The sequence below is a fragment of the Phocoena sinus genome, chromosome 15 (assembly GCF_008692025.1).
Source record: "Phocoena sinus isolate mPhoSin1 chromosome 15, mPhoSin1.pri, whole genome shotgun sequence".
Taxonomy (NCBI): Eukaryota; Metazoa; Chordata; class Mammalia; order Artiodactyla; family Phocoenidae; genus Phocoena; species Phocoena sinus.
This window is the reverse complement of record NC_045777.1, coordinates 15,275,240-15,302,127: the sequence shown is the minus strand read 5'-3', so window position 1 is coordinate 15,302,127 and position 26,888 is coordinate 15,275,240. Positions and strand designations below refer to the sequence as shown.

The window sequence follows — 26,888 nt, the reverse complement described above, 5'->3', positions numbered from 1 at the left end:
TTAAATTAAATTTAAAAATTAAAAAAAGGATCTTACCCACCTCAGAGGGCTGTTATGAGGATCGAGAGGCATCAATGGTATCTGACCAGAGCCTACCAGCTTCGACGCCCAGAGGCCAAGCAGGTGGACAGACTGCCAAAGCAGAGAACCTGCATCTAAACGGGCACCCGCCCATCAGCAACTCCCAGCGGTTGCCATGCAGCCTGAGAGTTGCAAATCTTGATTTTTTTCCCCAGGGAGAAGTAGGGAATCAGTCTGGATTTTATGGGAAACATCCTCACTTCCATAGTTGGCAACTAATTCAAGGATTTCTGCGTTTGTTTTTGAAACACGGTGCCACCTAAACAAAAGTCCGAGGTAGGCAAGACATGACCCACAGGCCAGTGTGCGTGTTCTGACTTTCCTCCCTCCTTTCCGGGCTCTTTCCTGGCGTCTTACATCTCTGCCTCTGGTGTCTGGCAGCAATCACCTCAGGCTCCACTGAGATCAAGCGAAAGGATGACGTCTGATGAACTTAAAAATGATAGAGGCAGGCGATCTAGAAAGTACCAGGTTTTATTATCTTTTTATCAAAAAATCAGTAACAGACAACAGTGTGAGGTGCTCACTCCCAACATGGCCAGAGGAAAAGGACACCAGGGGAGGAAGAGGACCCAGCCAGCTGGGACCCTGGGGTTATGGTGATGAAAGGTGAGGGAAGCAAGGGTAATCCCCCCCAACCCCAGCCAGTGGGGTCAGGAGATGTCGCCCTGCCTGCTAAGCCACTAGGCCTCTCCAGGCCTCTCCTCTCTGGAGAGGAAGGGTCACAGATAACAGGGCCAGGGCCTGATCAGCCCTCCCCCATCCCCCTTTGTCTAGGGAGACAAAGGTCATCTCAGCAGAACTGGGGCTGTGACTTGTTAAACCAGCTTAGTTCTCGAGCTGTGCTGTCCAACAGACACCAGTGGGCTCTGCCTACATGTTTGGTACACCAGCCCACCAGCCACATGTGGCTGCTGAGCACTTGAAATGTGGTTACTATAACTGAGGAACGAACGTTTAACTTCGTGTACTTTTAATTGATCTCAACGTGGCTAGTGGCTGCCATATTGGATAGCACTGCTCTCCAATTTTCTCTTAAATTAGGAGACAGCAATGAAGGAACCCCAGCTAGGCTCAAAGCAAAAGCTAGAGAGAAGGTTTTCCAGCCCAATCAGGAGAAGGCACCAAGGAACAGGACCAGAGAAAGAGGCAAAAATCCACTCAGCCACACAAAAATTCACTCACTCAACCACCCAGCCAGCTTTACATGGGCATATCATATCACACTATTTCCTGAAAAAATATATTTATCTATTTTGCTAGAACCAAGGAAGAATAATAATATATTACATGAAAAAGAGACACAAATATCCCATCCCCTAGGTTATGTTTTGGGATCTGCTAGAAAACTATATTTCAGCAAAAGCTTCTTAGAGGAAGCAGCTTTAGAAAGGGCCAAGGTCATAAGCAGGGAAGTATGAAGAATTAAAAAACAAAAAACACGGGGGAGGGGATTAAAGAAAAAGAGGCAAGAGGGAAGGAGAGGCCCTGTCTGAAGCTATAAATAGTAAAAAAAAAATTAATAAAAATTATATCTCCAACTCTGCCTCTCTCTTTCGAGTAACAAAAAAAAAACATTAAATACAAGCTTAGCAAGTACTGTGGAAAGGTGCAAGAGGGAGGAGAATGCCTCGGCTTCTGTGTATTCTTGCCCAGGTAGAGAGGCTCTGTACAAAGGAATGAACCATTAAAAAAAAAATCCCACTAAAAATAGACTTATGAATATTCTACAAGTCCATTTCACAATGAACTTTCAGCTCTTCTCCCCACCCTCCCCAAATAAAAAAGGTTGATTTCCAAAAGTCACTTGGAAGAGCCTAGAATGGCCCAAGGTGTACCACAGACTCTCATAGTGTGGTTGCAGGTGCCCTTTGAGGGACACATCTCCAGGTGCAGATAGATGGTTCTGGTTCCTTCTCCCAGCTCCTGGCAGAGGGGCCAGGCTGTGGAAGGAAGGGAGGGAGGGACGAAGGCCGGGGGTGGGGGCCCCCCTCCAGCAGGATTCACACAATAGCTTAGAAAGGCTCTGGATGAGGCCTGTTCAGTACAGGCTCTCAGCTGGGCCTCGATTCTAAACCGGAAGATGAAGAAACGATCCAATCCCAGACTTGGCCTTGAGAAAGGCCAAGTTTAACCTTGTTTTTCTGCTGGGACAATGGAGGCCCAGAGAATCAAGAAGAGGCAGGCAGGAACAGTAGAAGATAATGTCTCTTCTGACACTGAAACCCTAATCGGAGCTGGAGATGCTGATAGATCAGGACTGGGTTGCCCTCCCCCTCCCCTAGTGTCCACCCTTCAAAATCCTTCAGCGGCCCTCCCCCGTGAAGTCCAAGCAGGTGCTCAGGAGGAAGCTTCAGGCGTAGAACTCGTTGGTGGGGGCTTTTTTGTAGATAGGTTTCTTGCCCAGGTCGTAGCTGCCCTCGTCCTTCTTCTTCATGCGGTACACCAGCAGCAGGACAGGAAGATGGCAAAGAGGATGCCCACGCCACCGCCCACAATCAGAGCTGGAGAGGAGAGAGGGGAGCGGTGAGGTGAGAGCTGGCTGCCCGTCGCGACCTTGGGGTACACTGGCCACTTCCGCCCTGGTCGGTTCTCCTACCACTAGACGTCCTCGCCATCACTCCCCTGGGGTGGCCTGTGCTGGTGCCTTACTGAATTTGATTCTCACAACCTCATTAATGAGAAGGGGGTCACTGTAAGTCACCGAAAAAACCATAGAACCAGAGTGACAAAGGCACCATTCCAACCCACATCTGCTTGAGTCCAAAGCCGGGCTCTTTCTCAACACCAGGCCAACTCCCAGCTCAGCCCTGAGCCAGGAAGAAGAGAAACTGCAGGCTGTGGAAATCCCCCTTAAACCTACTTACCCCATGGTCCTTAGCACAGCGAGCTCTCTAGCTGACCCCGTGTGCATGCATCCCTGTGCAGACCTACATTTCTGTAGACTGGTATATACATTCTATACACACGCAGGTATATGCTGCCATACACAGTTACCACGTGCGAATGTGTCCACACTCCCACGTTATAGATAATTATATATGTGGTTTGGGACTTCCCTGGAGGTCCAGTGGTTAAGACTCCATGCTTCCACTGCAGGGGGCACGGGTTTGATCCCTGGTCGGGGACCTAAGATCCCACACGCCGCACGGTGTGGCCAAAAAAATAATTGTACATGTGGTTTATGTCCCTACATACGAACTCATTGCTTAAGGCCTACGTTCCATTCCTATCTCTGCCACTTAACTGGCTGCGGGATCTAAATAATAAAATTCCTTCATCTCTCTCATTGCAAAATGGACACAAGAGTGCCTTTCTCATAGGTTTGTCCCCAGGATTAAATAAATTAATCCACTTAGAGAGCTCAGAACAGTGCATAGCATATGCTCAGTACTCATTAATGATGAACCTTTGTGGTTTATATCTGTGTCCCTAGCACCCTGAATCATTCTGGCACAACAGTAGGTGCTTAATATATGACACAGTTTGGCTCAGAGAGGAGCACTGGACGAGGGCACCTGGTTAGTGTCAGGCAGGTGTGGGCTTTTCAGGTGAACGTTATGTTCTCTGTATGACACCAGGCTGCCCGGAGGGCTCACTCCTGTTTGTTGAGCGGGCAGGGATATCTCCCAGAATCCTTTCTGTAGCAGATTGAGTCCCCTAATTCAGTCTTAACCTAAGAAGATTAATTTTCTGCCCCTGCACACACTCCAAATCCACGCACAGAATGGGGACAGAGTGGCAGAGAACCAAATCGGGCTCTTTCTTGACTAAAATGACCAAAAAGCAGCAACAAAGTACCCCCAGGAAATAACAGAAAAAGGACGTGGACTCTCAGGTATCAACCCCCTTCCCGTTTCTATCGCCTTTCCCTCTGATGACTCCTCTGTTAGACCCTTGGTCTGTGCTGGGATTCCCCACAAGGTCAAGGCTCAAGGACAGTCTCAGAAGTGCCTGTGGTCCTAGGTTCCAATGCCAGGTCTACCACTGTCTGGTCTTGTGCCTTTGGACAAGTGACTAGGCTTCTCCAAGCTTCAGTTTCCTTATCTGTAAGAGTATAGATAACCAGACCTGGCGGATATGGTTGTTATGGGGACTCAATGAGGCAGGTGCATTAATCACATGGCACATGACAAGCACTGGATAAAGTCCCAGGTGCTTTTTAAAAACTACTGGAATGGAGGGTCCCACCTCAGCTAGCTCAACAATATAACTTTTCAACTGAAGATCTCACACTTGTGTAATTCTCCATTGGAAGTATTGAGATGACCCGGTTCTCTCTTGCTAAATGACCCAAAGTAAGCGGTTTGCTTTCTCTGGGTCTGAGTCTCTCTATGTGTAAGAAACAGGTGTTTGGACTAGATCAGTGGTTTTTACGTTTTTCTTTAAAAGCAGTAGAATGCTTAGTTGGTAAAAGCCAAAACCTTACGCTTATCCCACATCCACCAGATAAAAGTGAAACTCTGTGGGTGAAGAAAGATGGGGCAGGCTTTACCTCTGAACTTCCACCAAGTAGTTTGAAACTTACAAAGGTTAAAAGGTCTCTAAGGGCCCTTCTAGTTTCGACAGCATCCCTCACCCCACCCACATCACACGTAAAGTTCAAAGAACATTGACTCTGGGACCTGTGGGCCAGGGTCAGTGCTGAGCTGGGCCCAATGTCCCCAGGGGTTATACCCTGGCAAGATGCAGGCAAGATCCTTCATCTGTCCTGGTTGCAGGCAGCGCACAGGGCTCTTTCCCTGTACCTCCAGCCTACTCGGAGCTGCCAGCCCAGCTGCTTGCCAGAAGACAGGAAAAACCCAGCCTGGGCCCAGGGTGCCCCTTCACCAGGCTGGTTCATCCAGGCTGGCCCTCGGCCTGTAGAACCTGGCCAGAAAGGGAGTTCCCTCTGACAAAGCCCCCCACCCAGCTTTGGGGACCCCCACAGCTGCCAGGGAAGAAGAGAAGAAGCCAAATACCACCCCAGCTGAAGGCCCCACAGCCGGGCTACACAGAGCCACTCCTGAAGCCTCTCCCCGGGACAGAGCTTTCGCCACACAGCACATTACAGTCAAGAATGCTACAACTCTTGCCAAACATGTACTCTCTCTAGGCCTCTGTTTCTTAATCTGGCCCATGAAGTTTCCCTGGGTGCCACCTACTAGTAGTATTACTATACTGTACCGTCCTACTATTGCGAACTATACAGACAAACCAGAACGGCCCTTTACAGTTTGCCAAGTTATTTTAGATTCTACTTTTCGTGAAGTCATGAAACTCAAGGGGATAGCAGTTTACCCATTTGCAGACGAGGAAATTGAGGGTCACTTCATCCACCGAGGCTGGAAAGCTTCTCAGCCTGGGTCACAAGGCTGCCAAGTGACAGAGGGGGAGGGGAAGACAGCCCAACCCAAAGGAGCCTCTGGGCTTCAGGGGAAGTTTCAAGGTAGGTTAAACTTTTAATAATTGACTCCCCAGGTGCTAAACTCAGGCTGGGAAAGTGCTTTGTAAATAAGAAAAGGACTTATGGCAAGTGAATGACTCAACATCTATTTATTTTTGGCCCTTGATATGTAATTCTTCCTCTCTGTGCAATAGGCTGCACACAGAGTCAGGGTCACCTCTTTGGGGAAGTGTCATCCTTCAAGGCCCCAGGGCACCCAGGGGTTGTAAGGAAGGGGTACCAAGTTGCCTAATGGGCTAGAGGCATCCTTGCCTGCGGCTCTATTCTGCCCCCACCTGAAGCCCTCTCCCCCTTTGGGGTATCTTGTGGGAAGCATGGGACCTTACCTGCCAGAACCTCTGTCCTCTCAAAGATGTTGCTGCCCTGGGCTGTGCTGGACATGGACACCTTGTTGGACACATCCTCGTCCCCACCAAAGGGTGACATCCTCTTGGGGATGACCTCATTCTCCTCCAGTTCCTTGGGTTCGGTGGGGACCCGGCTCCCAAGCCCTGTCTTCTCAGGGATGTGGTTATCTAGAGGCACCTGGATAGAGGGAAGGAAAGAGACCAACACTCAGCGTGGTTTGGGGAGGGACCCAGGGCAGGGGACGGGGACATTCAGCCAGGTGAGGAATCTGGTTCTGCATCTCGCTGGCCAAACCACGTGGTCCTAGAGCAGAAATCAGCAACAACCTCTCAACAATTATGCTGTCAACTTTTCTAGTAAATCTGTCCCCAAAAGGGAATGAATAATGTGACCAAGGGCACAGGGAAGCAAGTGTTCTAGAATATTCTAGAGTAACAGAATATTACCATTCTATTCTGAGGGTGGTTTGGCAAAACTGCAGGAATAGCTTCTCCATTAATGCAGCAGTTTTGCCTCTGGGACTCTGTCCTAAGGGGCTAATCAGAGATTTGTGTAAAACATGCTTGCTGTAGTGTTGTCATTGAAGGATCAAAAAATCATAAACCTCTTTTCCATCAATAAGGGAAACTGGGTGAACTCTGATTACGCAGGCCATAAAAATGAATAGGAAAAACATTAATTATGTGGGGAAATACTCATGATCACTTTAAGTGAAAAACGAAGTACATAGAACTATATGTATAATTCGATATTAATGTTGGGAAATACCTAGAAACGCACACCAAAAATAGGCTGGAAACACATCTAAGTGTTTATCACTTACTGATTACCCCTGCAGAGAGGATGGCTTGCCCATGACCCATAGCTGTGCCTGTCCTAAGAGTCCAGGGCCACAAATAGAAGCCTTCTTGCAGAGTGAGGTCAGACTCCTACTTATTCTGCTCCCCTCAAGAGGTACTAAGAACAGGAGACGCAAAAGTGTGTAGCTGCTTACCGAGGGATGAATCACTTCCGGAAGATAGGGGTGTCCTCTGAGTCATCTGTAAGGGACAGAAAGGCCGTGTGAATGTGAGGTCGGTTACCCCCAGGTCAATGACCCAGGGCTGGTGAGAGTTCGAAGTCACAATCGGCCCCCAAATGTACAGTGTCCAGCAGGTGATCATTCCCACCCCAGCCGCAGTCATCTCATCTGTAAAATGGGGCTCCTGAGACCTGCCTCCCTGGCTCTTTCACAGGAATGTTGAGCTGGTAGCTGGGCAGATTTTTTGTCAGCTCCAAACTCTTGCTCCATATAGATCCCAGGACCAACAGCATCACCCGGTAGCCGGTTAGAAATGCAGAATCTCAGGGTCCACCTAAAGCAAAATCTGTATTTTAACAAGATCTCCAGGGGATTCATTTGAGAAGAATCTAGATTGCAACCAGTAAATATTAGAAATTGCAATATTGTGTATTTCCTGAGTGTGTGGTAAATGCCGAGGGCTTTCACTCAGTCCCAACTCCACAACACAGACACCGATGCACTGTCATTTCTATTCCCATCTTACAGATGAGGAAACCAAGGCTTAGAGGTCACCGAGTGGCAGTTGGAACTCAGGACTACGTGTCTCCAAAGCTCAAACTTCAAATTATTACACCACCTCACACATAGGAGGGATGCTTCTTGCAGTTCTGTCTAGCCCGGCAGCCGGAGCCAGGAAGTCACAGACCAGGAGAGTTACCGGCCCCTGGTCTGGGCCCCTTCACTACTCCCACGCCCTCTGAAGCAGGGGGTTTGCTCTCCGTTCCCACCCACACCTCTCATCACCTTGCCCCCAGGCTTCTGAGCTGCTCCCTTTCCTTTTCAAAGGAAAAAAACACTCAACAGTCCTCCTCCCCCCACCCACCCCACCCAACCCTGTCCGAAGGTGGACAGGTTCGGGCTGGCGCAAAGATAGAACTAAAATTGAACTCAAAGCAACAAACCATTTGCCCAGAGAGGGTTTCAGGGATGGGTTGATCCGGCAACTTTTGTTTCCCCCCTTTTTAGGGGGAGGGGCACGATAGGAAAATCCAACTTCAAGGTGGGGTCACCCTTGTAGGAGGAAGAGGATGGGTTCCCTCCAGCCCTGGGCCCCGGCCTGCCCACCACACCCTCCGTACCCAGATCTCCAGAGCCAGACAGCTCAAAGTCATGGGGCTCCTGCCCAGGTACCCCAACATCCTCGTCGTCCGGTAAGTCTCCGGAAAAGTGTCGGCCTTCTAGGAGGTCTCGGGGGTCGATGACTTCAGTTTCTCGGATCTAGGGTAAAAACAGGAGACACGTCAGTCAGTCGCCTCCCAGTGCTCTATAGCACCCCCTGAACCCTGGAGAGGCAGTGAAGTGGGCGTTCAGGAAGGTGAGCTGGAGTGCTGGAAGAGGATCAGGCCAGAGCCTGGAGACCTGGGTCCTGGCCCCCTCCTGGCCCCTAACTTGCTGTGTGACCTTAGACAAATCCCATTCCCATTCTGAGCTAATAAAAATATAAAGGTGGTCATAAACAGAATATAAATATCTTAGGTGCCCTGTACTGAGGCACTTGCTATATGCCAGGCTCTGTTCTTAATAACTCTAAAGGCCAGTCTTTAACTCCATTTTATAACTGAAGAAGCTGGGTATCAAAGATATTAAATCATGTTCTCTTGGTGGGAGTAGCAGATGGAGAAGTGAGGACTCCCATAGGCTGTCCGCCTTCAGAGCCACTGTTCCCCATCCACACTCCAGGGCGCTATGATGCTATCACAGTTGATTCACCCATGGCAGGGAGAGGGCCACTGGTGCTGGTCTCGCCCTGTCCAGGACAACTTTCCCAGCTGAGTTGGACTGGGCTGACTTACTGATTACCACACCCCAGGACAGCTTCGGGTCAGGGCTCTGCCCGGAGCTAGGGACTCAAGAGTACATGAGCACACTCGTGTATTCAGCCTTCCAAACATCTCCCACAGAGTCATTCTGCGGTGTGCTAAGTAAGCCCTGCCTCTGCCCTCACAGACCATCCACTCCAGGACCCATATGTATCACTCAGCTGCCACCTATTGGGGCTAGCTGTTCACAGCAGAATCTTAGGTCCATCCCCACTGAGAAACTTTCAAAAAGAAAGTATGAAAGATCCAGGAAGGCGAAGAACTTTCCCCAAGTCCTACAGAACATCAGCTACCCTGCTCCCATCCCCTCAAGTTCAGCTGAGTGTAAAACAAAGCTCCTTCAAGAGAGTCGGGAAATATATGGGATGCGCACCACCCTTCCCCCTAGCTTCTGGGCTAAGCCTTCCTCAGCCCACAGAACAGCAGTCCTGGGCAAAGTTCATTCTTTCACTAATGAACTCAAATATTAAAATGCCTATTATTTCCCAGAAGCGTCAGGGTTTCGAATACGTTCAATATGCACCCCTGCCCAAGACATTCTCTTTTCCCCAACCCCCTAACTGCAGGGGGTGGAAGGTCTCCTCAGAACCAGGAACACCAGCTGGAGCCCAGGGAGGTCCCTGTCCTCCCATTTCACAGAATTTGCAAGATGAGTCCCGGACACAGCAGTGAGTTGCCCAAGGTCACACAGTGAGTTAGCTACATAGCTCAGGAAAGAGGCCAGGGCGTGCTTCTGACTGCCCAAGCTGTCCTTCACCCAGCAGAGACTTGCCAGTAACACAGGGGAGAGCCTGAGAAGGAACATCCGTTCCTAAGACGAGGTTACCATCTGTGGGAGAGGCCCAGGCTTCCGGGGAGAGGTGGGCGGAACCGGACTATCATATCAGGTCCCCTTCCACCCTGTCAAGGGCAGCTGGATTCCCGGAAGGGAGCAGGGTCAGGCCGGGAGGAAGGCAGTGGGCAGGCAACCCCCTCCCACCGCCAAGGCGAGAATCTCTGCTGAACGCTTGGTACACGTGGGGGTGGGGAGCCAGAAGGGGTTAAGCCCTGGTGGGGGATGACTTCATGACTCGGGAATCAGGAGCTGTGGGGTTGCCGGCGCTGGAATTCCAGCCCCCGCACAGCCCCATGCCTGTGGCTTCAGTTTGGCAGCACTGGAGGAAGGCTCCTCCGTGGTTGCGCAAGCTGCCTGTACCTAGGGTGGGGTCCCTGTGCTCTACCCCCATCTCCTGCTGCAAATTCCCCTGGGGCCCAGAATCAGAAACAGCAGGACCCCGGCGGCTTACCAGACTAAGCACTTAGCGTGAATGAGCTCCACCTCATAGCCCTTATTTGCAGAAGTATTAAGAGGCGCGCGGGGGTGGGGGGGGGGGGGGCGGGGGCGGGGGCGGGGCGGGGAGATGCTCAGAAAATTAGTCACTTCCCCGAGATCACCCAGGCAAGAAAGTGCCCACACTGGACCAGAACCCAGGCATGGGTCACCTGAGCCTTTAGCCACATACGGATAAACACATGCATGAACACACGTGTACACAGAGTGCCCGCCTACCTCGGTTAGGGGGAGCCCTGTCAAGCGGAGGTCAACCCAGCCCAGGAGGGAAAGAGAAAAGAAGGTACTTTGGCCGCTTGCTTATCTGGCCTGGAGACCAGTCAGAGCGCAAAGTCCTCAGGATGGGGGCTGGGGTCCCAACACTTGTTTCAGGCTGAGACCTTCCCCTACCTTCTCATTCCCAGGAGCCACGACTGGTTATTTATGAATCCTGCCTTTCTTTTAGTGGGTGAAAGTGCCGAGGAGTGTTTCAAAACAACCCACGGGATCAGCACACTGACTGGTTGGTAACAGCTCTGTTTTACATCAGGAAATGAAGACCAAGTCTGCAGCAAAACCCAGGCTGAAAACTAGATTGATTCCTAGTTCAGCCATCTTGGGGGTCACCAGGTCATCCCTAACCCTTCATTTTTTGTTGTTGTTGGTTTTTTTTGTTGTTTTTTTTCTGCGGTACGCGGGCCTCTCACTGTTGCGGCCTCTCCCGTTGCGGAGCACAGGCTCTGGACGCGCGGGCTCAGCAGCCATGGCTCACGGGCCTAGCCGTTCTGCGGCATGTGGGATCTTCCCGGACCAGGGCACGAACCCGCATCCCCCGCATCGGCAGAAAGACTCTCAACCACTGCGCCACCAGGGAAGCCCCTAACCCTTCATTTTTATACCGGGTTCCTTGAGAGCATAAATGACTTTTCTTAAGGTCAGGAATGGCCAGAATTAGCCAGGATTAGATCCCATCAGACACCTATCTCAGCTCTAAAAGGACAGGGATTGGGAATTCCCTGGCGGTCCAGTGGTTAGGACTCCGAGCTTCCACTGTAGGGGGCACGGGTTCGATCCCTGGTTAGGGAAGTAAGAACCTGCGTGCCATGTGGTGTGCCATAAATAAATAAATAAATAAGCAAGTGGACAGGGATCCCTAAAGGAACCTGCATGGCGTGTGGTGCGCCATAAACAAACAGACAAATAAATAAATGGGCAGGGATCCCTAAAGGCTGCATTAGATGAGCCCAGGTGCCCTCTTACAGCAAGTCAAAGGGCTTAGGAGGAGCTCTGTGAAGCGTACTGACGGAGGACACAGGAAATTAAATCCTCTCCAACTACAGAAATGGCCCCTTCTCTGCCCAAGACCCCTGACAAGAGGGAAATTCCCAAGTGGGCAGAATCCCTAAGACTAGACCAGCAAGACTCAACCAGGCTCCCTGGGATTGTGGGCAATTATCCCTTTTGTGTCTGTGTGTGGATGGGGGGATGCCAAGAGCCCTCCCCTCCCCCACCCTCTTTTCAGACAAGGCCCATTCAGTCTGCGATGGCTTTGAAGAAACAGGCCCCCCAGCAGCCAGGCCGAGCCCTGACCAGAGAGGGACTCCACCCTGCACCTGGCTCACCCCATCCCTGCCTGGGGAGCGTGTGGTCACACGTGTGTGCACGCACAGGCACCCTCTCTGGGCCCTCAGGTCTCTATATCTTTGTCCTACTCATAGACACACAACAGGAATCAGCAGCTGAACAAGCAGGACCCTGGTGGCACCTGGGGTTGCTGCCTGGAGGTTTAGGGATGCTGGATGTTTCCCCAGAGTCTCCATAGCAAAGAAGAGGGGTAGGCGCTATTTTGTGCTGTAAAGACTAAAGCCTACCTACAGAAGGTGTCTGAGGCCCAACCATCTCACTTTATTACCCAGATTAAAAGATAAGGGCCTTTGCCAAGGTCACGCAAGCAGAACTGGACTTAGAACTTAGGTCCCTAAAAAAAAAAAAAAGAACCTAGGGCAGAAATAGAGACACAGATGTAGAGAACAAACATATGGGCACCAAGGGGGGAAAGTGGCGGGTGGGGAGGTGGTGTTGGGATGAACTGGGAGATTGGGATTGACTTATATATACTAATATGTATAAAATGGATAACTAATAAGAACCTGCTGTATAAAAAATAAATAAAAATTCAAAAAAAAAAAAAAAAAAAAAAAGAACCTAGGTCTCTGGGCTCCTGGGTTGGACTTGTCTTCCTTTCCCACTTCTAGGGTCTGGGCTGCCCCTAAAGGGCTCAGCAAATCCACGGGCAGCAGCTGTCACTCCAGATATAACCCACATCCAATCCTTAGGCGATTGGCATGAAGCTAGGAAACGTCACCAACCCTACTGCAAAGTCCTACAGCTTCAGTCACCCAGGAAAATCATGGGGCCAGGCACTAGTACCCACGGCATGCCAGGCACCAAACTGGGTTTTTCTCCGTATGAGTTGTTTTTATTCACACAACAGCCTTGTAAGGTGCTCTACCCATGTTGCCGGAAAGAGAACTTCAGTTGAGTCATTCATGTAAAGTCACGGAGCTAGAAAGCGACAGAGGTGGGATTCAAACCTAGATCTTTCTCAAGACCATGTCTTAGCCACAACCAGACTTCTCACTGCCACCCACAATTTACCTCTCCACACCGGTGCCACAGCCCAGAGCATACAAATTCTAGGCCAGGGCTCCAGGGCACCCCTTCCCCTGGTCAGGGAGTAAACAAAGGTAAAAGTGATATTGCTTGAACAAAAGAACAGAAACTTGGCTGGGACACCGGGGAGAAGTTCAGGGTCAGAGAACTGGTGGGAGGAAAAGAGAGGCGAGCCTTCCCCCACCTGGCCCTTCCCCAGGGGAGGAAGCCACCCCCAGGGGTCAGGGACACACTCGACCCTTCTTTCGGGGGTGAGACCAGAAGGTCAATTGGGCAAGCCAAATTTGGGGGGAAGCTGGGATGCCGAGTACCCTGGGCCCTAACTGCTGAACCCAGCACAGTGGTCCCGGTAGGAGATCCCCAGAAAGGGCCACTGATCCAGGCATGGTCCTCCCCCATCCTCCTTCTGGAGGGTCAGATATCCTCTAGAATGAGCAAAACCTGGGTGCCACAATCAGGACTCTGCATGTTGGCAGAAATGGAAGGATCCACCACCAGAGTGGTGACCTGTAAAGGCAGTTCCACCAGCAAACCACAGTCCTATCACTCCCTAACTATACAAGCCTGGGCATTTATTTCACATCTTAAAGCCTCAGTTTCCTCTTTTTGTAACCAGGGCTAGTAGCACCTTGCTGAAGGATGAGGATTAAGTGAAACGCATTGGGGTGTGCAAGGGACCCAGCACGTGGCCCGGTACACAGCAGGTGCTCAGTGAGTAGCAGCTATTATTAATCCCCATCTGCCTTCCTTCTGGCTAAGGGGATTAGTGCTCAAAGGGTCAGAGAGACCTGGGAAAAGTTGTAGAAGCAGTTGCATTGCTAGAAAAGCGGTTGGTGGGTGGGGAGGTGCTTTGCAAACTGCGCAGGGACATACCCTATAACTTGTATTTATTTTGCTTCCGAGACCAGAGACTCTTTAACAACCAGTCAGGCCCCCTGATAGAAGAGAGAAAGGCCCAGAGATGGGCAGAGATCTGCGCACAAAGTCACACAGCTTGGAGCACCTGTCCTAAGCAGATAGAGGCAGAGGACAGACCAACTGCATTTTTCCAAAAAGAGCAAACGGCAGTGACCAGAGAGACACTTGAAACTCTACTTGGGGACCTGTATCCCCAGAGTATTTCCTGACCTGCCTTGAGGATGAAAAAGATATCTAGAAGGCCAGAAGAAACCACACACAAATCCAGGACCTGGTGTGCTGGTATGGGAAGGGTTAAGCCAGGTCTGGGGATGGGGGTTCGAATGTCAGCCCTGCCCACTCCAAGGTCGGGTTACTAGGAACACAATCGCTCAGGAGAGAAGCCAGGCCTGGCATTGCCAGCAGCTTTTCACCAATCCCCCCTGCCCATCCAGGGCAGCTCCAGGACCCAGGGGTGCCAGCTAGTAATAGAGACTGGAAGGGGAAGGGTGGGGGGAGCTTCTGGAGCCTCTGGACATCCCCCTGGCCGAAGCCGATGCGGCATCCTTGTCACTAACACCCCGGATAATCGTGGGAGATTCTCTCTCTGGGCCTCGGTTTCCCCACCTATGAAAGGCAATTCTCAAAGAGACAAGCCTTCCTCTGTCTGGAGGCCTGGTAACCAAGCTGGGGACTGCTCCGATTACCGATTACCGGTGGAGACAGCCGGGAGGGGGCTGGTTCCCTCAGGGCCGCAGAGACAGAGGTGCATTGAAGCTGGGCTGGTAATCTAGGCAGCGGATCCGAGGTCCCTGCTGGATCGGAGGGCAGGGTATAAACAAGCCTCCCGTGTTCTCTAGGGCAGAGTCGATATAGCCTTGTCTCGGCCGATTAGATCAGCCCTGGGTGCTGGCTTCCTGCCCCTTCCCAGCCTCCCCCGCCACTCGGGGAAGCCACAGCTCCAGATCGGGTCGGTCTGTCCCACAGACGTCTCTTGGCTGGGCTCCCCCAGGGCAAGCCATTGGTCACCACTGCCCCCATGCCCCGAGGTTGAACAGTACAGCCAGTCCCCCGCAGGCCTGGCCACGACCGGCCGGGCCCCACCAAGTCACTGTTTCCACACATACCAGCCTCTCCCTGCCTCCCCTTTCCATTACCCCAGGTGTCACCTGACTAGCAGCCTCTGGTACTGTGCCAGAGAAAACTGGGGCAGCCGAGCTCCAAGCCTGAAGGAGGGGGAGGGGGGGATGCAGAGTAAAGCAGCGGGGAGGGGGCTGAGTAGGAGGGCCTGGGGGTGGGGTGGGAGGTAGGGAGTCACAGGGGTGGGTAGGGGGGACCACAGAAGGCTGAAGCTGTTAAGAACTGTTAGGATCACAGAGTGGTCTTTTTGGGGACTCCTGGAGCCCTGTGAGAGGGATAAAATGTTCTGAACCCCAAGAACCATTAGCTACTGGTTTACGTTTCTCAGCGCGCACACGGACAACCACCTCCGCACGCCAACCTCTGGCCAGGTTACGAACCCTTGTCTAGCCGCTAATAATAAACTAAACTTAAACCAGAACTTCACAAGTTTGCCAGACACTGATGACGACCCCGGAGTGACACAGGTGTTTTATAGAGGACGCTGGGGCTCACACGGGCCAAATGACTTATTAACTAACTGCGTGTCCCTGGCTGAGCAGTAGAGCTGAGACGGGAACTCAGGTTTTTCTGACGTGAAACGTACCCATTTTCCAGTCTCCCAGCCTCCCGGGGACAGGGCCAGAGGGGACCACGCCCAAAGATCACCAGTGAGTTAATAACAAACCCGCCCAAGTCAGGTAGCTTGAACTCTTCGGGTTAAATCAGGCCCCAGCTGTTGACACAAGCCTTTCTCCTCTCTCTCCCTAGGCATCACACGATGAAAACATCTGAAAACTGGCATTCCAGAACACTGTACCTTTTCTGTCCACCATCACACTCCCTCCCCCAGATCCCAGGGCGGTTTTTTTTGCAATTCCCTCAGCCTCTGGACTGGAAACACCGGCCCTCCCCCTACTGCACAAGGCTCCTCCAGCACGGGAGGCCAACCCCTGAGGCCTCGGCAGTGTCCCGGTTGTCCGGTCCCCCTGCCCCGTCTCTCTCCAGGCTGAACAATTGCTCAGAAGGGGGATTCCTACCGATCCCCGCAGGAGGGGTAGGGCTGCCGGGAACTGGTTCTTGTTTAAATATCAACCCATCCGATAATTAACAAACTTCTAAGACAAACAAATAGGAGATTTGGGCTCTGTCAGCCCCACCCTAGACTCCTCCCTTCCCACCTTGCAGCTGTTGGGGGGAGGGGACAGAGCTCTCCTGGGGCCCGTGAGGGTGGGATCCTCTAAAGGAAAGGACCATCTGGCATCAAGGCAGCCTGGGCAAAGCTGGGAACTTTCACTGAGAAGGCCTCCTGCCTACCAGGCGGGATCCTAAGAGCTTCACTTGCGGCCTTGTCATCTCCTACAAGCCTCCCCACAAACCCCATCTTCTTATAGACCAGAAAGCAGAGGCTTGGAGTGGCCCAGTGGCCTGTCCCAAGCCATGGGGCTAGTAAGAGGGGGGGCTTCACATCTCTGGAGTCAGGTCTGCCTAAATCCAAATCAATGTTCCAATCCCAAGAAGCAAGAGAGAGTGTCAGAAAAATCAGAATCCTGGGATCAATCTGGACTGGACCAGCTTTGCTCTGTAAACTCATATCAATTGCAGCCTCAGTTTTGCTTTAAGGGAGGCGGTGGGGTGGGGAAGAACTACCTGCTCTGCAGGGGTCACTTCTTTTCTTCTCTTTTGCTCTACGTAATCTTTTTTTGTTTTTATTTGAAGTACAGTTGATTTACAATGTTGTGTTGATTTCTGCTGTACAGCAAAGTGATTCAGTTATACGTATATATACAATCTTTTTTATACTCTTTTCCATTATGGTTTATCAGAGCATATGGACTATAGCTCCCTGTGCTATAGAGTAGGACCTTGTTGTTTATCCATTCTATGTGTAATAGTTTGCATCTGCTAACCCCAGACTCCCACTCCATCCCTTCCCCACCCCCTTTCCCCCTTGGCAACCACAATTCAGTTGCAGAGGTCAACTCTATTCCATCAGAGGCCACACACAGGCAAGGTGCTGTGAAGGTCTGGGGCCTGGTACTAGTATTTCCTATATGTCCCTTCAAGGCCCTGGACACTAGTTGACTATCCCTAATAGGCCCCCAAAGGACAAGGTGAAACTCTGGAGCCCATGCCAACATGCCCACTGCAGAGCCATCCTATTAGCCAAGAGGTTGAAAGGAAATGGGTGATTCAGGCAGGCCAGCTACCACTCTCCTCCAATGACTCACAGAGCCCTGTCCAGCCCCTTCCCCCAATTCTAAGTCGTCACTTGGAAATCACACCCACCAGTCCAGGAGGCCGAGGACAGCTAGGAGCCAGTTCCTCCCAAGAGGGACCTGGGGCGGGGGAGCCAGGCCAGGCTTCCCACCCCCTCATTCAGGCCAGCTCAGCACTCCAAGTACTTGGAAAAGCCCTGTTTCCAGGAGCTGGGGATGGCAGGAGCTGAATGTCTCCACCGCCCGCCTCCCCACCGTTGCTTCCTGCGTAGACTCTTAACCAAGGATGCCAAGAAAGCTCCTCTCTCCCCACCAGAAAGGACCCTTTAGAGGGCTTTGGTCCAACCACCTCATTCCAGAGTTGGGGACACTGAGACCGAGAGGGCATGTTTGCTCAAGGTCACCCAGCAATTCAGAAGGAGGACCCAAGGCATCTACTATCAAACCCAGCCAATTTCCTCATCTGGAATGTTCTCCAAGGACCTGCAAATCAGACACCTTGTGTTACCTGACAGACCTGGTTCTGACCTTGGCAAGCCCCCACATTCCTCTGAGCATCACTTTCCTGTAAAAATGGAGACAATAATACCTACCTCACAGTATCACAGGGAGGCAATCACGTTAGTAATAAATAACCTCAGTGCACCTGTTAGAATGAAGTTACATGCATACATTTATTTGTTCATTCATACACACATTTCCTGAGTACTAATTACGGGCCAAGTATTTCACTGAAAGTGAACAGAGCAGAGTTCCTGGCCTGGGTGTGTTGGGGGCTGGAAGAGGGGCGGAGGAGGAAGGGCTCAGAATTTGATGGGGTATGTTAATACCCTCATGAGCCATAAGTTTCTTCAAGGGGGGGAATGCCTTAGATGTCTTTATGGTTTCCACAACCCTTTCAAAGAGTAGCTACTTAATTATTAATAGAATATCCGAGCTGGAAGGGGCTCTCTATTCAGTTCAAACTCCATTTTACAGATGGGGGATGGCAACCCAGAGAGAGAAAGGGACCCAATCTCACAGAGCCCTCCAAAGCATGGCCCAAATATTTTCCTTTGGTAGCTCTCTGTGCTTCTAAGAATTCCAAAGAACTCTCTCTGGCCACTCAAGGGTCCTAGACCCCCTGGGCTTCCGTCCCCACGGCTACTTCTGTGCGATCATGGAGAGAATTCTCAAGAAGACCAGAAACATCTCTTAGCTAAAGTACACGGGGTGCGTGGGGGACACTTCCCCAGGACTGACTGGGCCTGGTGCCACGTCTGTGCCCCTGGGCAGCAACACCACGGGGCGGGGGTCCAGCTCCCAAAACAAGGCTGCCTTTAATTGGCCAGGGAGGGAGTGGCAGGAAGGCAGATCAGGGGGAATGCGTCCAGCTGGACAGGAAGAACTGGTTTAGGACGGCAAGCCCCACCAAACAGAGAAGAGTCTGGCTCAGCCTGGGTTCCCTTCCCAAAACCTGTGGCACTGAGGGGGCGGAAAGGAGGGCACTACGCACGGGGAGGACAGGCCTTTGGCTTAAACCTAAACTTTGGGCAGTGGCCCCAATAGCATTATTGGAGGGGGACTACAGGACAAGAGATTCTGATGGCCTGGGAGCTCTCTGCTACCCCAAGATGGTACCATTTCAACTCATTTGTAAAGTGGGCATAATATAATCCCCACATGCTAGGGTTTTTATGAGAATAAAATGCACCAGACCTGGTATATGGAAAGCACTCCATAAACAACAACTGTTATTACCAAAACCGTTCTCTCTGGGCCTCAATTTTCTCCGCCTGCAAAAAGAAAAGTGTCGACCGGATCATCTCTGTGGTTCTAATCCATCTGTGACTAGGTCTGATTTTTCCGGCCACAACCTTGGGAGGAAAAGTGCTAGGAGCAGGGTGCGGGGGAAAGGGGGGAAGCCCTGGGACCCAGTTCAAGGTGGACGATCTCGTAACATTGGCCAGGAAGGGAGCGCTGAGGTCAGGATGAGAGAGACGGACATCTCTCTCAGGAAGCAGCTGCCTAGGGCTCACTTCTCCAGCTGATGGGTCACCACATACCCTCCCCCAAACCACATCCTTCTGACTGCCCCCAGGCACAGCTGCCTGCTCCTCCCCCGACCCCCCAAGCGCCTGCAGGCTTGGCAGCCCCTGAACCAATACCGGTATGTTACCTCTCAACCACCAGGGTCCTTCCCCTTTTCCCCACACCACCCAGGCCGATGCGACATGCCATGCCATTCCTTCAGATGCCTCCACAGCTGTGACGCCAACACATCCTTCAGCGGCCTAGTTTAGAGCACTGCACGGGGAGCAGCAGGCTTGGGTTCGAGTCCTAACTCAGCCACTCACCTTTTGGCAAGGTTGCTCTTCTTAGTTTGGGGAAGTCATCACCTCACTCTGGCCCTCGGTTTCCTTCTACTCCAGAATTCCTTGTGGCCGGCCCACCCCAAATCTTTTATGGATTCTAAAGAGTGACCCAGGGATGAGACATAACAGCAGCCACTCAGAGTAGCATCAGACTACACGTCAAGATACGTGCAAAAGAGAAAAAAAAGGGACCTGGAAGCCTGTCTGCTTCATTTGCATCTGACTCAGCCTCTTATCAGCTGTGTGACCTTGGGCAGGTTAGTTGACCTCTGTAGCCTCAGGACCAGTTTAAAACAGTAAACAGAAGGGCTGAATTAAACTAGCCGATAGAGCCATTACAAGAGCTATTAGAAAGCTATTAGAACAGTACCATAAACACTAAATGTTTGCTGTCATCACTCAGGGCTGCAGTTGTACGTGGGGACGGGGTCGAAGGGGGGCTGGGGTCAGGGGTGGGTATAGCTCAGGGTCTCACCCATACCTCAGATGAAGCCTGCCAGGCAGAAATGAGCACCCCTAAGTAATCCCAGAGGAATAGGAGCCCCATAAAGAATTGACATTAATGATTAAACGTCACTGGACTTGCTCTCCCCAAAACCGAGGTTTAAGGGCACCAAGGAAGCACAAAGCCCAGGCTTTTTTGGGGGGTGGGGGTCAGATTGCCTCTCAGCAATTCCTGCACCCCAAATTCCCAGATGTGATTGGCTCACTCCTTCCCAGCTGGCTGCTGGGACGAACGGAGCTTCTGGTGGGCCCCAGACTTTGTAAACTACAGCAGGGACCAGTAAGCGGTGAGAAGGACGCTCCTCGGGGCTCACTGAGACCTTCTCTTCCCCCAGCCCCGCTTCACCCCACCCCAAAGTGGGAGCTTTAGGTTTCCCCAGCGCTAAACGCTCTTGGGGCGGAGAGCAGAGACTTGACTCCTGGCCAAGTGGTGAGCCTAAACCGTCCCCTCCAGTCCACCCTTGAAAAATCAGCGTCCCAACTTTGTAGGGACCCTAAAGAAGCACTGGTCACCTACTGTCCCAGTCCCCCATACGCTTTGGGCCGATGGGAAAATCGAGACTCAGAAGGGGCAGGGCCTTGCCCGGAGCCACAGGCCAGTGGCAGGGCTGCGGCCAGAACGGAGGTCAGGGCTCACTTCTTGCCCCGGTGTGTGAAACAAGGCCCTGCAGAACCCTAAACCCCTCCCCATTCCTACTACAGGCAGCCCTCTTCACTCCCAGGCCATCTCGGATTCTAGAGGGCGAGAAGGGGAGTCAGGGCTCCGACCCTGCCCCAGGATCACCAGGGAAGGGGCGAGAGGGTGAGGGGAAACGAGGTGACACCAGCTTAGTCACGTCCGAGCCTTGAGCCCGCGGCGGGACTGAGGCCAGAGGGAGACGGGAAGCGCAACAGGCTGGGGGCGCACGGCGCGCGAGGGAGGCCCCCACCCCCCCTCTCCCCGGAGCCTCCGTGGGACCCTGGAGCCAAGTTTCCAACAAAGTGTCTCTGGCCTCTGCGTCTAGCTGGGGGCGGCGCATCCCCCTCCCCATTGCCCCCGCATCGCAGGATCCCAGGAACAAAGGCGGCACCAGTCCGTCCCCCCGGGGATCTCCCAGTACCCACCGACTCGGCGGCGACGGCAAGGGCGCCCACGAGGAGCCACAGCAGCGCGAGCAGGCGGGCGGGGGCCATCGTACCACTGTCCGGAGAGAGCGCGAAGGCTGGTGGCCAGGGCTGGCGCGCGTGCCCTCTTATAGGCGGTGATCGGTCCCGCCCCGGCCCCGCCCCAGCCCGCCCCCGTCGCCCGCACCCGCCAGGAATTCCCCAACGAAAGCTGGGCCTCCGGGGCGCTACGCCTGCCCGCCCAGCTGGAAACCCGAGGGACCCGCCCCGTGGACCGGGCCGCTTAGTCCACCCGAATCCCTGGCCTCCAGCAACCCGGATCCCCGATCCCCTGCTAGGCAGGTGACGGGAGATCACTGTGCCTAACCCCGTTTTACAGATGGGCAACTGGGGAAACTGAGGCCCACGGAAAGGAAGGACTTGTCCAGGGTCGTGAATTTAGATTAGCGCCCTTCCAACCGGGTACGCTGCCCTCTGAGGGACAGAAGACTTTCCAAATGGGCAGTGAATGCGGGTTGTTTTAAGGCAGGGGTCAGCCATCATTTTCTGTAAAGAGCTAAATATTTTAGGCTTTGCAAGCCAGATGGTCTCTGTCACAATTACTCAAACTCTAGCACAGCAGCTCAAAGGCAGCCTTAAATGTTAATACTTCAAAGGACAGTGGCTGTGTCCTGATAAAACACTATTATGGACTCTGAAATTTGAATTTCATATAATTTTCACATGTCACGAGATAGCATACTTCTTTTGATTTTTTTTTCCCCCCAACCATTTAAAGATGTAAAACTATTCTTAGTGGGCTGAACACAAACAAGCTGCAGAGCAGACTTTTTAGTCTTAGGGTGGCTGACCTCTGTTTTAAGGGATTTGTTTTCCAGATTTTGAACTTCTTAAAAAGTTTGATCTCCGGCTTCCCTGGTTGCGCAGTTGTTGAGAGTCCGCCTGCCGATGCAGGGGACACGGGTTCGTGTCCCGGTCCGGGAAGATCCCACATGCCGCGGAGCAGCTAGGCCCGTGAGCCATGGCCGCTGAGCCTGTGCATCCGGAGCCTGTGCTCCGCAACGGGAGAGGCCACAACAGTGAGAGGCCCGCGTACCGCAAAAAAAAAAGTTTGATCTCTTTGAGAACCGGTGGACAAGTTTATCTTAATTCTGAGATCTGCTCCCACCCTTTGTAAAAGATAGTTTCATGTTCTCCTTATCCCCTGAATATCCTCCTTACAGCGTATATTTGTGTGTGTGAGTGTGTGTGTGTGGGGGGAGGGGTTTGGTAAAATTCTCTGAGGCCCCAAGTACAAATACTGTTGGAATTATTAGGGGGGGAGTATTCTATGACAATCAATCAGTGCCCAAAGTGCCTAGACTTGGGCATTGATTGTATATATATATATATGTATACACACACACACACACAGACCTGTATATATACCATAAAGTTATGTGTACATATAATACACATATATATCTATCTTTCTAAGGCTGAAGCATGGCTTCAGAACCAGGGTATTTGGCCTCTGTTGGCACATTATGAATTCATACACAAAGTGGAGACTTGGGAGTAACTTTCCCTCTTCCATACCTTAATTATTATCAAAGGATGAAAATCTTTTTTTTTTTTTTTTTTTTGCAGTACGCGGGCCTCTCACTGCTGTGGCCTCTCCCGTTGCGGAGCACACACTCCAGACGCACAGGCCCAGCCGCTCCGCGGCATGTGGGATCTTCCTGGACCGGGGCACGAACCCGTGTCCCCTGCATCGGCAGGCAGACTCTCAACCACTGCGCCACCAGGGAAGCCCCAAAGGATGAAAATCTTTTGACGCAGAGAGCCTTTGACAGTAAAGCAAGCTTCCAACCCTGATCATGTTTTTCCCTACAGGTTTAAAAGTGAGCAATCAATTTCAGCTCTTCTCAATACTCTTCCTTAGGATTTGGAAATAAACAGAAAATAAATGAATTTCAGGTCAGAATAAGAAATCCTTTTGCAAGTCAGATGGTTTTTGCAATCCTTGATTTCCACAGAATGGAAGTAAGGTCTAATCCAGTTGTCAGTAGATAGATCATTAAAAATAATTTTTGATGACAGGTCACTATGCAATTTCAGTTACCTGTCATCACGTCATTGTAACAACACTCCTTTTGTTCCCATCAACTTCATTAACTGAAGAAGGTTTCTCAGCACTTACAGCCAGCCCTGTGCTGGTAAATGTGTAATAGGTTGGGAGAGGCGGGTAGTGCTAATTTGTACCATTGGCCAATTTCTGTGGTGTAAATACTCCCCCAGGGCTGATTTCAAGCTACCAATGTGATGTCACTGAACACAGAGTTGGTTAGAGATGAGCAGTATTTCTACCGCACAGACACAATAGTTGCAGATAATATCAAGAGCATAGATAACAGTAAAATGTAGGGAAATAATTAGTAAGTGATGAGTTTTGAGTACTTATTTCCTTTGTTTTAAATACAGTTCATTTAACTGTAAGTTTATATAATTTAATTTTTTGTAATCATTATGTGTTACAACTACCCACAAAATTTCCCCAAATTGAACCAGTACAAGCTGGCTTTGGCACACCACTGTTTGACCGCAAGAAAAAAAGAAAAATGGGCACAAAATTATTGCTAAAAACCTATCTCATTCTAGCACAAGCAATATTCATTCAGGGATATGTGACTCATGGAGCGGGGAACCTTACTTTTTCTGCTTAATAATCATCTAAGTTTGTAAGACAGGTTTCCCAAGTGTATACATATGTCAAACGGTATGCTTTAAATACATGTCATTTATTTTACGTCAATTATATCTCTATAAACAGCTAAAATTTTTGTAAAACCTTTTTTTGAATTTTATTTTATTTATTTTTTATACAGCAGGTTCTTATTAGTTATCCATTTTATACATATTAGTGTATACATGTCAATCCCAATCTCCCAATTCATCACACCACCACCACCACCCCCCTCCCCCGCCACTTTTCCCCCTTGGTGTCCATACGTTTGCTCCCTACATCTGTGTCTCAATTTCTGCCCTGCACACCGGTTCATCTGTACCATTTTTCTAGGTTCCACATATATGCATTAATATACAATATTTGTTTTTCTCTTTCTGACTTACTTCACTCTGTATGACAGTCTCTAGATCCATCCATATCTCTACAAATGACCCAATTTCGTTCCTTTCTATGGCTGAGTAATATTCCATTGTATATATGTACCACATCTTATTTATCCATTCGTCTGTCGATGGGCATTTAGGTTGCTTCCATGACCTGGCTATTGTAAATAGTGCTGCAGTGAACATTGGGGTGCCTGTGTCTTTTTGAATTATGGTTTTCTCTGGGTATATGCCCAGTAGTGGGATTGCTGGGTCATATGGTAATTCTGTTTTTAGTTTTTTAAGGAACCTCCATACTGTTCTCCATAGTGGCTGTATCAATTTACATTCCCACCAACAGTGCAAGAGGGTTCCCTTTTCTCCACACCCTCTCCAGCGTTTGTTGTTTGCAGATTTTCTGATGAGGCCCGTTCTACATAGTTTTTCAATAATCATTAGCGAGTAACTAGCAGAAAGGATTGAGGAGTGCTAAGTTAAGACAGTTAGTGAAAGCTCTTCTATAAATCTATCCTAACCTTCTGAAATTAAGAAATTAATCTCAGCTAACCATCGGAAAAAAAAAAAGAAAGAAAGAAATTAATCTCTGCTTGTCCAAGTTCTGAGAATCTCTCTGAAGGCATCCAACATGTTTGAATGTAGTTATTTGTGAATTTGTGGGATTTTAAACTGTGCTCCTTGGATTGGGGATAAAAGTATGTGGATGGGGCTTCCCTGGTGGCGCAGTGGTTGAGAGTCCGCCTGCCGATGCAGGGGACGCGGGTTCGTGCCCCGGTCTGGGAGGATCCCACATGCCGCGGAGCGGCTGGGCCCGTGAGCCATGGCCGCTGAGCCTGCGCGTCCGGAGCCTGTCCTCCGCAACGGGAGAGGCCGCAACAGTGAGAGGCCCGCGTAACGCATAAAAAAAAAAAAAAAAAAAAAAAGTATGTGGATGGTCCCTACTTCTGTTGGGTATGTGTCTCTATGTAAAGTTTTCTGGGGCATAAAATTTGAGTCTCTCTTCAGATCCACAAAGTCCTGACCCTGGAAGAGTTAAAAACAATTTGACTGGACCCTGGGCCCCTTTAAAAAGTTCTAATAGGTTTTTTCTTGGCTCTCACAAAACAAAATGCAGTAGTACAAGGTTTGTAGAACTGAATTGAAGTCCCCAATTCCCTGCACCAGACTGAGACACCAAGCTCAAGAAGCTACAACAAATCCTGTGCTTAATGACCCACCTCCAAGGCCTCCTCCTCCAGGAAGCCTTTGCAAATCCCTCATTCTTTCCTTCTACCTCTCATCTCTCCTTCCCCTGAGATAACTTGTATTTCATTTGTCCCTCTCCTTTGGCATACATCCCTTTCTCACTCGTGTCAGAGTTAGAAATTAAGATCCCAGTCTTCAGGGTCAGAAAGATCTGGGTTGTAATCCTGGCTGTGTGACCTGGGGCAGGATACTTTACCTCTCTGTGTCACAGTTTCCTCATTTGTAACTTGGGAGTTGTCATAGTTCCCATATCATGAGTGTTGAGAGTATGGTTCTTAGCACATACCTTGCACATAGATGTTACCCGTTGTTATGATAACATAGGTCTACCTGTGACAGTCTCGAGTTGGGAAGCTCCCTCCCCAACAGGTCTTCACACACAGTAAACAACAGGAAATCATGTCACTATTTTCAGAACATCTGAGAGAGTGAGTCCTGGGGCCTTCTCTCTCCCAGAATGGCACCAACCCTCTCTGGTCTTCTTTGCTCCATGCAAATCTCTCTTCAGCTCCAGATAATGACAACCTGGGGTTTCCAGAGGCTGTGGAATGTCCAGCCATTGCCTTGCATAACCACAGAAACTGGGAACACTGGGCTCAGAAGGATTCTCCCAGCCCATTCAGTCCAACAGCACTCCCATTGAGACAGGCAAACCAAGGTCCACACAGTAAGTCAGCATCCACAAGGTATGTTAAAGAATTCTCCAAACAGCCCTCCCCTCTTTCAGTCACTCTTTTTCCTTCCTTTGCTTGACTTTTTTTGTCATAACACTTCTCTTACCTGACATCATATATTGATCCTTTTTCTTGTTTATCATTCACTTCAACTTCAGACATAAGCTTCACGAGAGCAGGGATATTGTCTTGTCTACGGAGAGATTCCTAACACCTTGTCCAAGATCTGACACAAGTGGATATTCGGTGACTCTTTGCTCTTTGCTCTGTGGATAAATGGATAAATGCCATTTGAATGTTTTTCCATAGGGGCTCAGACATAGAAATTCACTCATTTGGTCATTTAAGTAATAAACTTTTTTTTCTTTTCTTTTCTTTTTTTGGCTGCATTGGGTCTTTGTTGCTGCGCACAGGCGTTCTCTAGTTGTGGCGAGCGGGGGCTATTCTTCGCTGTGGCGCGTGGCCTTCTCATTGAGGTGGCTTCTCTTGTTGTGGCGCACAGGCTCTAGGCGCGTGGGCTTCCGTAGTTGTGGCACGCAGGCTTAGCTGCTCCGTGGTGTGTGGGATCTTCCCGGACCAGGGCTCGAACCCCTGTCCCCTGCATTGGCAGGCAGATTCTTAACCACTGCACCACCAGAGAAGTCCTGTAATAAACACTTGATGAACATCTTCTATGTGAGAGGCCTTTTGAAAAACCATGGTGGATGAGACCCCATTCCTGCTCTTAAGCAGCTCCCTGATTAGTGAACAGTAGCTACCAGGGGCCAAGAACATACTATATGCCAAGCTCAGGGCTGAAAACTTTATATGCATCTTCTCCGTGTTAGTGCAATGCTTCCAAGTGCAGGGAGCAATGTCTCACTCAGGACTCTTTAAGAAAAAAGGGCTTGGGGGTTATTAGAGGGATATAGGGGGGCCAAAGAC

General features: G+C 50.6%; 1 protein-coding gene across 1 annotated transcript; it reads right to left on the bottom strand.

Annotated features, from left to right (window-relative positions):
* Nucleotides 1-537: 537 nt before the first annotated feature.
* Nucleotides 538-21,052, bottom strand: SDC4 (syndecan 4). The gene is given in 7 exon segments (XM_032606057.1): nucleotides 538-2,538; nucleotides 2,541-2,585; nucleotides 5,854-6,052; nucleotides 6,870-6,892; nucleotides 6,895-6,915; nucleotides 8,018-8,156; nucleotides 20,938-21,052. Coding segments are annotated over 7 exon segments (600 nt in total). The 5' UTR covers nucleotides 21,007-21,052; the 3' UTR covers nucleotides 538-2,434.
* Nucleotides 21,053-26,888: the final 5,836 nt, after the last annotated feature.